The sequence below is a fragment of the Ctenopharyngodon idella genome, chromosome 4, assembly GCF_019924925.1.
Source record: "Ctenopharyngodon idella isolate HZGC_01 chromosome 4, HZGC01, whole genome shotgun sequence".
Taxonomy (NCBI): domain Eukaryota; kingdom Metazoa; phylum Chordata; class Actinopteri; order Cypriniformes; family Xenocyprididae; genus Ctenopharyngodon; species Ctenopharyngodon idella.
The window spans coordinates 24,475,994-24,490,854 of record NC_067223.1 but is presented as its reverse complement, the minus strand read 5'-3'; the positions used below and the strand labels follow the sequence as shown (position 1 = coordinate 24,490,854).

Genomic DNA, 14,861 nt, shown 5'->3' with positions numbered 1-14,861 from the left:
AGTCAGAGCGCAAGGGGCTTTGGTGAGATCAAGATTTCAGAATATATCTGAAATGGATGCCCCGTCTAGATTTTTTTTGGCCTGGAAAGAAAAAATGACCAAAGCCGGTTAATTCATTGTTTAAAATCCAATGATGGGAAGGAAATCACTAAAATGTCTGATATATGAAGAAGAGCAGTTGATTTTTATGAAGAGCTCTATTCAAGTGAACATGAAAAAAATGATTTATTAGCAAAACATTTTTATAAAGATCTTGCTCAGGTGCCTGAAGAATTTTATGAAGAATTGATGAAACCGTTGTCAAAGGAGGAGTTGTATGCTTCTTTACAAAGTTTAAAAAATGGGAAGGCACCAGGAATTGATGGTCTTCCTGTTGATTTTTATAAGGCCTACTGGGATTTTTTGCGAGATGATTTGCTTGAAGTTCTGAATAACAGCTTGAATGGAGGACAGCTGCCACAGAGCAGTAGAAGGGCAGTTTTAACCCTGCTCCCAAAAAAAAAGGCAATTTAAAGGAAATCAAAAATTGGAGACCAGTGTCATTATTATGTGCTGATTATAAAATCCTATCTAAAACTTTGGCTAATCGATTAAAAGAAGTGATGGGAGTGTAAATACATATGGATCAGTCATATTGTATACCCAACCGGTCAATTGTTGACAATATTTCATTAATCAGAGATGTTTTAGAGGTTTTAAGGATTTTTGGCTTAAAATGTGGTCTGATCTCATTAGATCAGGGGTCTGTACCATGAAGCTGGGTTAGCTGGCTAACCAATTAAGTTTCAGATTAGTTTGTGCCAATCCTGGGTTTTAGGTACCATGAAAGTGACTTGGCTTTTAGCGGTGTTCATCACCATAGTAACTTACGCTCCACAGCTAACCTGCTCCGGGGCAGGTTATGTTCTGGGTAAGAGATCTCAAACCGAAATTGGACCAATCAGATGTGAGCAAAGTGACACTGACACATCCAACGCAATAAAGTCCCTTCCCCAGTTTCTCTTCCTCCAAATTAAAGGTCACTATATAGTAAAAACAAATATTTAACGATGAAATTGTCTTGCTTTAATGATTTATAGAATTATTTTATGATTTTTAATATGATTTAAATAATTATATGATCTATATTATTATTAATCCATTTCACACAAGCAATTTTAGTTTAACAGTTATTATTAAGCATTTATTTTAAATAAATATTAATATATGCAGATCATATGTAAGTTGTAGAATCAACAGATAACTCTTTAAAAATGACTACATAACCTTACATGTTTGAGTCTCTATTGCTGTATATAATCAACTATATAAACACTTGACAATTTTCACTTGCTCTGATAGAGCAAGATAATTTCTTTTATTTGTCCTTTTTCATGGACAAGTTTCTTCTTTAGTGTAAATGCGTTTCAATTCTTAATTTTTTTCAGCAAAAGAGTTTTGAATCGCGTTGACTCTCTCGCGAGAAGTAAATCACAGTTTCCTTGTTGCAAGGCATGTGATTGGCTGATTGCCACTGATGTCACACATTCATGTGCACGCGCTCCACAAACTCAGGATCAAAGCCTGAGTTGACAGAGAAAGTTGATGATCAGCATCATGGTACCAACAAAGCCGGATTGGAGTGGCTTGGTTTTGTCAACCTGAAACTAATCCTATAACCCTGAGTTTGTTCAACTTCCATCATGGTACGGGCCCCAGGAAAAAGCTTTTGACCGGGTAGAACATTGTTATTCATGGGATACTTTTAAAGCTTTTGGTTTTCCTCACGGTTTTATAAATATGATAAAAGTCCTTTATGAGGGCATTGAAAGCATATTGAAGATCAATGGTGGCTTGAGTGCTCCATTTAAGGTTGGAAGAGGAATAAGACAGGGATGTTCAATGTCTGGAATGTTATATTCTATTGCTTTGGAACCTCTTTTAAATCAAATAAGGGAGAGTATGTGTGGTTTCAAATATGATAGTGCATATATGTCTGTAAAGTTGTCAGCATACGCTGATGATGTAATAGTGTTAATTAATGACCAAGAGGACATCAATAGACTAACAAAACTTGTTGAAGACTATGTGCTTCGAAATTACTAATAAACAGCCAATATCCTAGTAATATGGATGCTAATAAGCAACTACTATAGTTAATAGTGAGAATTGGACCATAAACTAAAGTGTTACCAACTTTTTTCATTTAGTGCTGCCCTTCACAGATAAGTCTTGAGTCTTGAAATAAGATATATTTTCATATTAAGAGAAACATGTAAATAAGAAAAATGTACACCATCGTTTTGTTCAAAAGTTTACCCCTGGCTCTTAACATATTGTGCTGCCTTCTTGAGCATCATGAAGAGCATCACCTCGCAGATTTTCCAAGGTGTATATAAACTGTACATTGCCATGTTTTGTGAACATTAAAATATTCATTTAAAGGCTTAGTGTTGAGTTTACAATTGCAATTTCAAATCATATAAATCTTTCAGGTTTTGGCTGGACTCCGACTTTAGTCCAGCTTAGCCCCTTTGACATGGATTTCATGGATTAAGGACTTGGTCTCAACTCTGACTCGACAATTGTGGACTCGGACACAACTATATAAGAGACCTTTTTCAAAAACAATTTTTCCAAACTTTTGACACCCCAACGTATGTTTATGCCAATGAAAAGCAAAATAAGAACATAATTTGAGTACTAAAACAGATATGAAATACTGTACATTTTGTGTTTAAGCTTATGGAAATGTTAATGTAATAAAGTTAATTCTTATTTTTACAGTAGTAAAGTGTTCTGGGCTAAACTTGTGATACAAGAAATACATTGCTATCTTTATTTATTATAACATATTTGTAATTATAGAACAAAATGTCCCACTATGAATGTAATTGCATTACTGAAAATGCGCACACTGCCCTACTCATGAATATTTTACTGCCTGTTAATATTGAATTGTTCTTGTTAGACATTTCAAGATGAATATTTTACCTGCCGCTAGGTTGCATTTTGCCATCTTTGAAGTTCAGAGTATGATCTATAGAGCAGGTACTCTCTATGGACATGCTGGGTGGTGGTGATTTGGATCTTCGCCGTTTGCTTGATATGCAAAAACACAATTATGATACAATTATTTATAGACATTTACATGTTTCTTCACTTCACGACCTGGAACTGGTTACTACATGCAGTGAAAGGCAATTAATGAATTTTTTTTACTATGAATGAACTCACAAAATAAATAAATGCACACATTTCTTACATATTGTGGATATATTGTGCTAATGAGGTTCAAAGGATGATCAGTTGACTAAACAAATAGAACTAGAACTTTATTTAAATTTTATCATCTGTAGTGTTTTTTGTTTTTTTTTGCTTAATGTGTCGTAGATAACAGAGAAGCAATTTTCTTTGGTTTACTTCATTAGCTTACCGGCCACTCGGAGTCAAGTCACCATCTTGTATTCCTTCTGCTTTGTCCATGGTTTATCGTCTTCATACAATAACAGAATGGGTAGAAGCTGGTATTTGGAGTGTGCATTCCATCCTCACTGTTGATGTGTATTGTATTAAGATTTAATGACTGAAATGCTTCAGGTGTTTAGTTTGCATTGTTTTTTATTAATAATCTAAAATGTTGCCTTCAAATAACCTGCCAATAACATTGGGCTATGAAGCACTTTTCAAAGAGAAACGTCCGCTCTTGTCACTTCTTATTTCTCATTAATACAATTATAATTGTCCGCATTCAGCACAAACATATACTTCACACTATACTTTTGGACATTGCATAATCTAACAAACTTTTACAGTGGTGTAAAAAAGTGTTGGCCCCCTTCCAGATTTTTTTTTTTTTTTTTTTTTTTGCATGTTTGTCACACTTTAATGTTTCAGATCATCAAGCAAATTTAAATATAAATCAAAGATAACACAAGTAAACACAATATGCCAATTTTTAAATGAAGGTTTTTATTATGAAGGGAAAACAAAATCCAAACCCAGATGGCTCTGTGTGAAAAAGTGCTTGCCCCCCGCTGTTAAAACATAACTTAACTATGGTTTTATCACACCTGAGTTCAGTTTCTCTAGCCACACCCAGGCCTGATTACTGCACACCTGTTCGCAATCAAGAAATCACTTAAATAGGACCTGCCTGACAAAGTGAAGTAGACCAAAAGATCCTCAAAAGCTTGTTGAGCATGTTGAGATCCAAAGAAATTCAGGAACAAATGAGAAAGAAAGTAATTGAGATCTATCAGTCTGGAAAAGGTTATAAAGCCATTTCTAAAGCTTTGGGACTCCAGCGAACCACAGTGAGAGCCATTATCCACAAAAAACATGAAACATGGAACAGTGGTGAACCTTCCCAGGAGTGGTCAGCTGACCAAAATTACCCAAAGAGCGCAGCGACGACTCATCCAAGAGGTCACAAAAGACCCCACAACAACATCCAAAGAACTGCAGGCCTCATTTGCCTCAGTTAAGGTCAGTGTTCATGACTCCATCATAAGAAAGAGACTGGGCAAAATGGCCTGCATGGCAGAGTCCCAAGATGAAAACCGCTGCTGAGCAAAAATGAACATAAAGGCTTGTCTCAGTTTTGCCAGAAAACATCTTGATGATCCCCAAGACTTTTGGGAAAATACTCTGTGGACTGACGAGACCAAAGTTGAACTTTTTGGAAGGTGTGTGTCCCATTACGTCTGCCGTAAAAGTAACACAGCATTTCAGAAAAAGAACCAACAGTAAAATGTGGTGGTGGTAGTGTGATGGTCTGGGGCTGTTTTGCTGCTTCAGGACCTGGAAGACTTGCTGTGATAAATGGAAGCATGAATTCTGCTGTCTACCAGAAAATCCTGAAGGACAATGTCCGGCCATCTGTTCGTGACCTCAAGCTGAAGAGAACGTGGGTTCTACAGCAGGACAATGATCCAAAACACACCAGCAAGTCCACCTCTGAATGGCTGAAGAAAAACAAAATGAAGACTTTGGAGTGGCCTAGTCAAAGTCCTGACCTCAATCATATTGAGATGCTGTGGCATGACCTTAAAAAGGCAGTTCATGTTTGAAAACGCTCTAATGTGGCTGAATTACAACAATTCTGCAAAGATGAGTGGGCCGAAATTCCTCCACAGCGCTGTAACAGACTCATTGCAAGTTATCGCAAATGCTTTATTGCAGTTGTTGCTGCTAAGGGTGGCCCAACTAGTTATTAGGTTTAGGGGCAAGCACTTTTTCACACAGGGCCATGTGGGTTTGGATTTTGTTTTCCCTTCATAATAAAAATCTTCATTTAAAAACTGCATGTTGTGTTTACTTGTGTTATCTTTGATTCATATTTAAATTTGTTTGATGATCTGAAACATTAATGTGTGACAAACATGTAAAAAAATAAAAAATCAGCACTTTTTCACCCCACTGTATATTGTTATCATAAACATCATAAACCTGATCATGTGAACAATGATCAATATCCTTTACTGATATGTACAAAATTGGAATACTGTATGTCAGGGGTGCCCAATAGGTCGATCGCAAAGACAATGCTGGTAGATCGCACACAATTATAATAATGCTTTTGTTCAATTTTAATAAAAAGAAATATAACAATGCCCTTCCTTATCCTTTTAGTTTCTGTCTGACTTGCATTTGACATGCATTTTTACCAGGCAAGATTTTTGTTTATTCAGTTGCCATGACAACTAGCCGGAGAACAGAGCGCGAAGTCGGCTTCCTCCAAATACGCACGAAACAAACGATTTTCATGAACACATCCACGATCTCTTTCATGTTCTGCATTTTTACACATAGAGCTTGTTAGTGTATAATACAGTGATAATTAAGGTCGGAAAAGCATCCTCCTCCTTGTACTTAATTATGAATCCGACCATCGCATGTGCTCCGTCAGTGTTGATTGACACCAGTTTATACATTGGCATCTGTGTTTTGTCGACAAACAGTTTATGTAAAACTGTCTAAATTTTATTCAATGCAAGTCATCAGAATAAGGTAAATGCCCTGGCTAAGGTAATCTGTTGTGCTGTAAGTATTTTGAGTTTAGTGTTAAAATTGAATATCAACAATGAACATTTATTTTTATTTTCCTGAATTCCATGTAGAGATTCATGCAGTAGTAACAACAAGCATTTGAAATTAAGCTGTTTTTTTTTTTTTTTTTAATTGGTTGGTAGATCTCATTTAGTTGATCATTTTAAAAGTAGATCATCAGGCAAAAAAGTGTGGGCACCCCTGCTGTATGTGATCCTTACTTGCTTCCTATTTAGATTGTTTGAGGCATAGTTTAATATATACATGGAGTTACAATGTTGACATTATACAATTAAATGAACACATGGCTGAGGCATAATCCATAGAAGTACTGGTAACTTACATTGTTGGATGATGTGGTTCCAAGCGATTTTCAGATCTTTCAGAGATTAGATTCTTATTTTCCTCACAAAATATCCATCCATTTTTGGACATTTTCTCAATTCTCTAATTGATGCTTCATTTTTTATTATCTGTTATTAAGCTCTTCCACCACGTATCAATTCTAACTGCAGTGCAAGCAGGTCAGAAGCAAAGCGTGGTAAAATTAGTTTCACTTTCAATATTTGTTTGCTTTAAGGGCCATCTAAAAATTCCACCCACAGTACATAAACGTAAACGTAAACGATGTCGAATCATTCATTCACATGACTTGTGACTTATAAGATTTAATGTACAAAAATACATCAAATACACTCTATGCATGGCCTGGTAAAATCTCAGTTGCTCCTGAGTATAGTATTCTATGATAGTAAATTGTGGTAAATTCTTTCTGTCAAATTTTGATTAACTACCCAGCCAACATTGATATATGGGCCCCATGTGGGTTATATCCAGGTTGCATGGTCTCCATGTGAGAATGGGTTGCACACGGGCAATTTATGTGGGTCACGCCAAGTCATAAAGTAACCTTTATTTATATAGCGCTTTTTTACAATGCAGATTGTGTCAAAGCAGCTTTACAGTGATGACTGGTACATAATTTTGGCTGCATAGCAGCTCTTAAAAAAAGTGAAATCGCACCCCTTTAACTTTAGTTAGTGTGTAATGTTGCTGCTTGAGCATAAACAGTATCTGCAAAGTTACAGCGCTGAAAGTTCAACGCAAACAGAGAAATTTTCTTTTAAAGTTATGGCAGTTTAATGCCTACAAAAAGGACCGGTTTGGACTACAACAAGCTTCTTCCCGGGTTGGTGAGATCATAAACCCTGCAAAACACGCCCCCGAGAACACGCAACAAAGTGCGCAAGGCCATGTGGCGCGGCATAATGGAAGCAGAAGAGTTGTGTACACCAGACGCGAGCGACGCGTCAAAAGATAATAGAACCCTTTATAATCTGATATTTTCTACATTGGATGCAGCGCTGAAGACAGCTTTCAGAATCGACACGAGATCAATGCTGGATTTGCACAAAGGCTTTTACTGAAAGATGAAGCAATTCCCACTTTAAAAGCAGAAGCTGCTGTTTATTGGCTTCAAACTGTAAGTATGTTTTATTGTTTGTAAATGTCTTTTAAACGTATAGCCAGCCAGTTAGCTAAATTCTGCAAACACCAACAAACTTCTATGTTCATAGACAAACAGTTGTTCATGCTATGAAACGATCCTTTACAAAAATGCTGCTACTCAGTCATGTATTCAGCTACAGTAAAGCTTTAATCAGGATAAAACTGTATATTGAAAGCTAACAGACAGCAGTGACAGAATATCTAAACACTTTGACATAAATACTAAATGAAATACCATTCATAAACGTCCTTTAAAAGCCGCGAATGCAGAAGTTCTGCTTGACCCTCTTCATCTGGGTCTGATTCGGGCTCAATTTGATACAGCAATATAGACGCTATTATTTACATTTTGACTGAAGCAATGGATGCTAAGGGGCCTGTCGTTTCCGGACGCTTCAGCGAATCACGATACACTGGGCCAGCTGCCAACCTGCTAACCAATCTGAGCACATTGCGTATTTCGGAGGGAGTGGCTTCATAGAAGCAGGAAGTCAAACGAGCTGTTCAAATGACAATGGAAACAGAGGTGTAGAATAAAGGTAAAATAAATGAAAAATACAGCGTTTTCAAAAAAACAAAGCATTAAGACATGTTAAACTGTGCCCCAAAAACACAATCAAGCCTAGAAAAAACCCACTGAACCACTCCTTTAAAGAAAATGGTGTTAATGCAGGCAGATCAAAGCACTGTTGAATATCAAATATCAAGTGTCCCCAACTAAGCAAGCCAAAGGCGACAGCGGCAAGGAACCCAAACTCCAACAGGTGACATCAGGTGGCAGACAAGTGTTAAAATGGAGAAAAAAACCTTGGGAGAAACCAGGTTTAGTCGGGGGGTCAGTTCTCCTCTGGCGAACAGTGCTTTGTTACGATTCAGGTTGCTATCATAAGTCAGATGGGATCGCAACATTCAAAGTATTTATTATATAGGTCTGCCCATGTTGGATGATAATATGAGACCTTAATAGGACCTATGTGGGCAAAATAATTTCATGCTTAAATGACATCTTTATACATTGAAATTATTACATTGGTTGATAGTCACTTTTATACAAAAAACAAATAATATCACAGATAGGATCTGATCTGTATAACAACTTTTAAAATAAAAAGGTATTCATTTCTGTTGTGACATTTCATTTTGTTTGAATTATAAATATTACATTGTTCACCTGTCTATGAATATATCAAAAATGTATTTTATTTCCAATTTGCATAGGTGGGAATGAGGGAAAATAAGAAATGTCAGAAATTAAAGGGCTAGTTCACCCAAAAATGAAATTTAGATACATTTAGATAAAACGAACTTAGAGAGAATTTTGCTTAATATATGCTCTATATGATATTGCATATTCATTGTATTTGGACATGTGCTTCAATATTAAATGTATAAATCTGTTTTATGACAGTCACCATTTAAATGTTTAGGCCTATATATAAATATATATAAAAAGAGTAGAAACAATTATTTCAATTATATTTTCAATTATATCTTTTTAGCTATTGACTCTGCTGATTGTGTTACTCTTGTGCTTCTTGATTTAACTGCTGCGTTTGACACTGGACCATAAAATCCTGATCTCACGTTTGGAGCAATGGGTGGGCATCAAGGGCATAGCGCTCGAATGGTTTAGGTCTTGGAAGGTCAGACTTTCTGTGTCAGCTGTTGTGACTCTGAGTCCTCCTCTGCTCCTCTCTCTTGTGGGGTCCCACGGGGCTCAGTTTTAGGCCCTCTTCTTTTCTCGTTGTATTTGCTCCCGTTAGGTTCAATAATCAGGAAGCATGGCATGTCTTTCCATTTTTATGCAGACGATAGCCAGATTTATGTGCCTCTTAAAAAGAACGACACTATCAGACCGTTACTTGAGGGTCTTACCGATATACAGGCCTGGATGTCTCTTAACTTTTTAAGTTTTAATGTAAAAAAGACAGAGGTCATGGTTTTTGGTGGCACCAATGGGACCCCTTCTGTTGAAACCAACCATTACTAACCTAGGGGTTAAAATTGACACTGACCTTAAGCTTGACAGTCAGATCAGGACAGATGTTAAATCTAGCTTTTTTCAATTGAGGCAGCTGGCCAAAATAAAGCCATTTCTTTCAAGGCAACACTTTGAGACAGTAATCCACGCCTTTGTCACCACTTGGCTGGATTACTGTAACGCACTGTATGTGGGGGTTAGTGGGTCATCTGTTGCTCGACTGCAGATGGTTCCAAACGCTGCAGCACATCTGTTAACTGGAACAAACAAATACGAGCACATTTCCCCTATTTTAACCTCACTTCACTGGCTGCCCATACATTTCAGGATCCATTTTAAAATTATCTTACTTGTTTTTAAACCTTTAAATGGCCTTGCCCCACTCTATATTTCTGAGCTGTTACACCCTTATACACCCACCCGTTCTCTCAGGTCAGCTGATCAACTGCTCCTGAATGTGCCCAAAACAAAACGGAAGCTCAGAGGGGACCGTGCCTTTTCTGTGGCAGCTCCTAAACTGTGGAATGATATGCCTCTGCCCATTAAACAGGCCTCTTCATTGTCTTCTTTTAAGTCACTTCTTAAAACCCACCTTTTCTCTTTGGCCTTTGACACTTGATTTTGACATTTGTTTCTTAATTTGTCTAATTTGTATTCTATGTCTTGTATGAGTTGGGTATTTTATGTTTATATATTCTTCTGTACAGCACTACTTCGGTTGTTTTAAAGTCCTCTATAAGTAAAGTTTGACTGATTGATAGTGAAAGTCTGTACACGAAAATTATACGTTTAATAATACAAATTATCAATTTTTTTATTCTGTTTAATTCTCAACTAAATATTTTTTTGCTGTTGTGGTATTTTTCGATATGTGGTACCTTTTCTTTTTTACCATTAACCACAAAATTCCTCAATTACACCATTAGCTTGCATATGAAATCTTTAATTTTTTTATGAAAAAAAAAAAAAACACTTTAGTAATGATCTAAATTAAATTTAATGTAATAAAGTTGTTTGTGGATATTGATGTAGATGAGAAAACTGCCATCTGCTGGTTAGAGAAAAACCTGTAGGAATTACAGTTTTAGAAAGAAAGTGTTTTGACCATAGATATCCAGCAGAGGCCCATTGTAATGAATCGGGACTCAAGGTAAGATCCATCCAGCTTTTATTAAAATAATGAACAATGCAGACGGGGCAAAGGCAAAGACATAAACTGGAACAGGCAATGGTCGAGGCAGGCGGCAGATAAACGGAGTCGGGTCACAGGCAGAGATCAGGGCAGGCGGCAGGCAAACACAGTCCAGAACACAGGCAAAGATCAGGGAATAAACAGTCCACAAGAAAACGCTCAGTAGTGATCACCGGGGCAAATCAAGACTTCGCAATGAGGTGGTGTGTGTGTGAGTCTTTTATAGTCCAGGTAATGCATGGCAGCTGGGTGTGGTGATTAGTGTTAGTGATTGGTGGAGTGAGTGCAGGTGATTGGCAGGGAGGATTATGGGAAGTGTAGTCCAGGAACTGACGGTGATCATGACATAACGCCCCCCTTCCGGAAGGCGCGTCCTCGCGACGTAGATGGTATAGCTAGGGAGGGGGGGTGGGTGCATTGGAGACCTGTAGGCAGACGGGAATGGGGTCTCCAGTGCAGAAGTCAGCGGTGGATCAGCAACACTGGACCGCAACCCTCTCCGCTCTCGGATAGATCCAGAGGCGTGACGTGATTCTGGGCGATCAGCGGAGACGTGACGTTGCTCTGGGCGATCAGCGGAGACGTGACGTTGCTCTGGGTGATCAGCAGAGACGTGGCGTGACTCTGGGCAATCAACGGAGACATGACGTGGTTCTGGGCGATCAGCGGAGACGTGACGTGACTCTGGGCGATCAGCAGAGACGTGGCGTGACTCTGGGCGATCAACGGAGACATGACGTGGTTCTGGGCGATCAGCGGAGACGTGACGTGACCCTGGGTGATCAGCGGAGACGTGAACTGGTGGTGTTGTGATGGTAGCCGCCATTTTGTGCGTGTTCCTTGGCGCGGCGGCCATTACGTGATTCACCATGGTGTCGCATTTCTCCGCGACACCCACAGTAAATGGAGAGCCAACAGACAACAAAGCATAATCAAGGAAATGACTAAGGGAGGAACGGGGTCCATTAGTTGTTCTTTGAGTGGCTGGTTAACGCCCTCGCAAAAAAAGGCAATGAGTACACAGTCTGGTAGATAAGAACAATAAGCAATGTCCAGGTATTCAGTGATGTAATCTTCCAGTGATCGTGTGCCCTGTGTGAGCCCTAATAATAACTGTGCGATATTCCTACCGGCCCAGTGTTCTCCAGATGTGCTGCTGGATCCTTGTGGTGGCGAAGTCTTCTGTAATGAATCGGGACTCAAGGTAAGATCCATCTGCATCTTTTATTAAAATAATGAACACCCATAGAGATCCATTCATTACTTTACTTTATGGTCCTTGAAGGCCCAAACATGAAATTTCTGTCATTCAGTACTCACCATCATGTTGTCCCAAACCCGTAAGATCTTTTTTTTTGTGCTCTGAACACAAATTAATATATTTTTGATGAAATCTGAGAGTATCCAATCCACACAACCTCACTGCATCTTTTGAGGTCCAAAAGGGTATTAAAGACATAAAGCCATCAACATGACTGCAGAGGTTCAACCTTAATGTTATGAAATGACAAGAATACTTTTTGTGCGAAAAAACAAAACAAAAATAATGACTTTATTCAGCTAATTCATCTTAATTCAATTTTAAGACAATGATCATGTGCGTTTAGCGCCATCACCTGACCATTATAATGAGATGAATTCATTAAAGAACCCCTTCTTTCTCGTTTATTTAATTCTGACATAATATTCGACCACAGGTGTTTTTCATGACTTTTCTCTGTAAAATTAGGTATCTGCAATTAGCAACATTGATACTCATCAAGTCATCGCTAAATCGGACTAATTTAGACAGTCATGCTAAATGAATATTTTTTAAGAGAGGATTTTAAGGCTTCACGTCGGGGAAAAATAAATTAAGTGTGTAAGGACTGCCATCTTGCCTTATTTATGACCCTTAATTATGAAGTAAATGGGAGTCGTGGAGTCGAGTCCATCGTCTCCTACAGCGGGAGTCGGAGTCGACTCCAAAAAACCTGGACTTGGAATAATATGTTGCCAGTGGTTTAGATGTAACCACAATTAGATGTAGCTGAAAGCAAAATAGTTATGCTTGTTACTTTAAGACAGTTTGTTATTTTACAATGATCATGAAAATTGGTGAACACTGTATCGTAAATAACACTAAATCATCTGAATATATGTGTGGTAGTATAACTAGCCAAGTTGTATTGTTTTTTTGTTGTTGTTTTTCAGAAATGACCTGTTGTAGTTATTGTGACATTGCAGTAAAGATCGAAATTAGAGGTGGAAGGATACGTTCATGATGTGTCCAAAGTAATGGAGGGAGGAAATCGACACAAATATTTCACAGCGATGTTACAGGAGGCAGAGAGAAATAGTCGTGTGGTGGTATTTGATGTACAGCATCATCACAAGTTTGAAAGTGCACAGAAAGATGGGTAATTGTAAAAAGTGTGATAGGCAAAAGCAGAATGATTTTTTTTATTTATGAATAAGTATTAGTTGTATGTTTGTCTTTGTGCTAAAATATTATCGGAAGTCATGCCTCGTTGTTTTTGTAGGAGTCCTGTAAGGCTCTGTGATGTGGGTTTGTCACCATCACGTCAAAAGAAAGTAGAGATGGACATCATTGTGAATGCTTCGTCATCTCTAACATGTGTTTCGCCTGGAGTTTGAATTCGATGAATCTTCACATGAGGTTGTACAAGAACTGGACGTTGCAGTAAACTTTGAATGATCCCAGGGAATATCAAAGGGTAGTTGTTAGGTGTTGATGGCATGCACATGAACAAATGTTACAATCAAAATTTAATGTGAAAAGCTGTTTTTACAGTAGCGGCTGATAAATGTGTTTGTTTCGGAGGTTACATTAAAAATGCAGATGGCTCAAAAATCTGAGGGAGCATGACCGGTGCTGTTTGAATGGGCATGATGCTTCTGTGTATGTGTCCAATGTGTTTACATGAGCACCTTTTGTTTGATTTAAAGGTGCCGTAAAACACGTTTTCACAAGATGTAATATAAGTCTAAGGTGTCCCCTGAATGTGTCTGTGAAGTTTCAGCTCAAAATACCCCATAGATTTTTATTAATTAATTTTTTTAACTGCCTATTTTGGGGCATCATTAACTATGCACTGATTCAGGCTGCTTTCCCTTTAAATCTCTTGCTTCCCCGCCCCCGAGCTCTCGACTATAATACATTGCATAAACAAAGTTCACACAGCTAATATAACCCTCAAATGGATCTTTACAAAGTGTTCGTCATGCATGCTGCATGCATGCTTCGGATTATAGTATAGTATTTATTTGGATGTTTACATTTGATTCTGAATGAGTTTGGTAGTGCTCCGTGGCTAACGGGCTAATGCTACACTGTTGGAGAGATTAATAAAGAATGAAGTTGTGTTTATGAATTATACAGACTGCAAGTGTTTAAAAATGAAAATAATGACGGCTCTTGTCTCCGTGAATACAGTAAGAAACAATGGTAACTTTAACCACATTTAACAGTACATTAGCAACATGCTAACGAAACATTTAGAAAGACAGTTCACAAATATCACTAAAAATATCATGTAGTCATGTCAGTTATTATTGCTCCATCTGCCATTTTTCACTATTGTTCTTGCTTGCTTACCTAGTCTGTTGATTCAGCTGTGCACAGATCCAGACGTTCTGCCCTTGTGTAATGCCTTGAACATGGGCTGGCATATGCAAATATTGGGGTCGTACATATTAATGATCCCGACTGTTGTGTCACAGTCGGTGTTGAGATTCGCCTGTTCTTCAGAGGTCTTTTAAACAAATGAGATTTACATAAGAAGGAGGAAACAATGGTGTTTGAAACTCAATGTATGTATTATCCATGTACTGAATGCTTGTTATTCAACTATGCCAAGGTAAATTCAATTTTTGATTCTACGGCACCTTTAATCCTGAATAATTCCAATTGATGACTTATTAATCAGTAGACTATCTAAGAGCAGCATCTATGAAATATGCATTATATTTTAAGCATTTGAATTGTCTCGTAATACATTCAAAATTAGGAAATGCGAATGTCAACTGTATTTGAAGCCACGTTTTGAACGCATTGATCAATATGCTTGCATAGACTTCAGCGAAATGTTTGCTGAATTCTCTCTGCATTCTGAGCTGGTGTGCGAGTTTCATTGACAATAAACACAA

The 14,861-nt window shown here is 37.8% G+C and overlaps 2 protein-coding genes across 9 annotated transcripts in view; one reads left to right on the top strand and one right to left on the bottom strand.

The window, feature by feature from the left end:
• LOC127511100 (tripartite motif-containing protein 16-like) overlaps nt 1-6,545 on the bottom strand; it is a 123,778-nt gene extending 117,233 nt beyond the window's left edge. The window contains exons 1-3 of the mRNA XM_051891615.1: nt 6,374-6,545; nt 3,416-3,533; nt 2,974-3,081 (exon numbers count right to left, since the gene is read on the bottom strand). Of these exons, the coding sequence (XP_051747575.1) occupies nt 2,974-3,081; nt 3,416-3,465 (158 nt within the window). The 5' untranslated portion in view covers nt 3,466-3,533; nt 6,374-6,545. The remainder of the gene's footprint in view (nt 1-2,973; nt 3,082-3,415; nt 3,534-6,373) is intronic.
• Nucleotides 1-14,861, top strand: part of LOC127511094 (guanylate-binding protein 1-like) — a 290,795-nt gene that overhangs the window by 103,617 nt on the left and 172,317 nt on the right. The window lies entirely within an intron of this gene.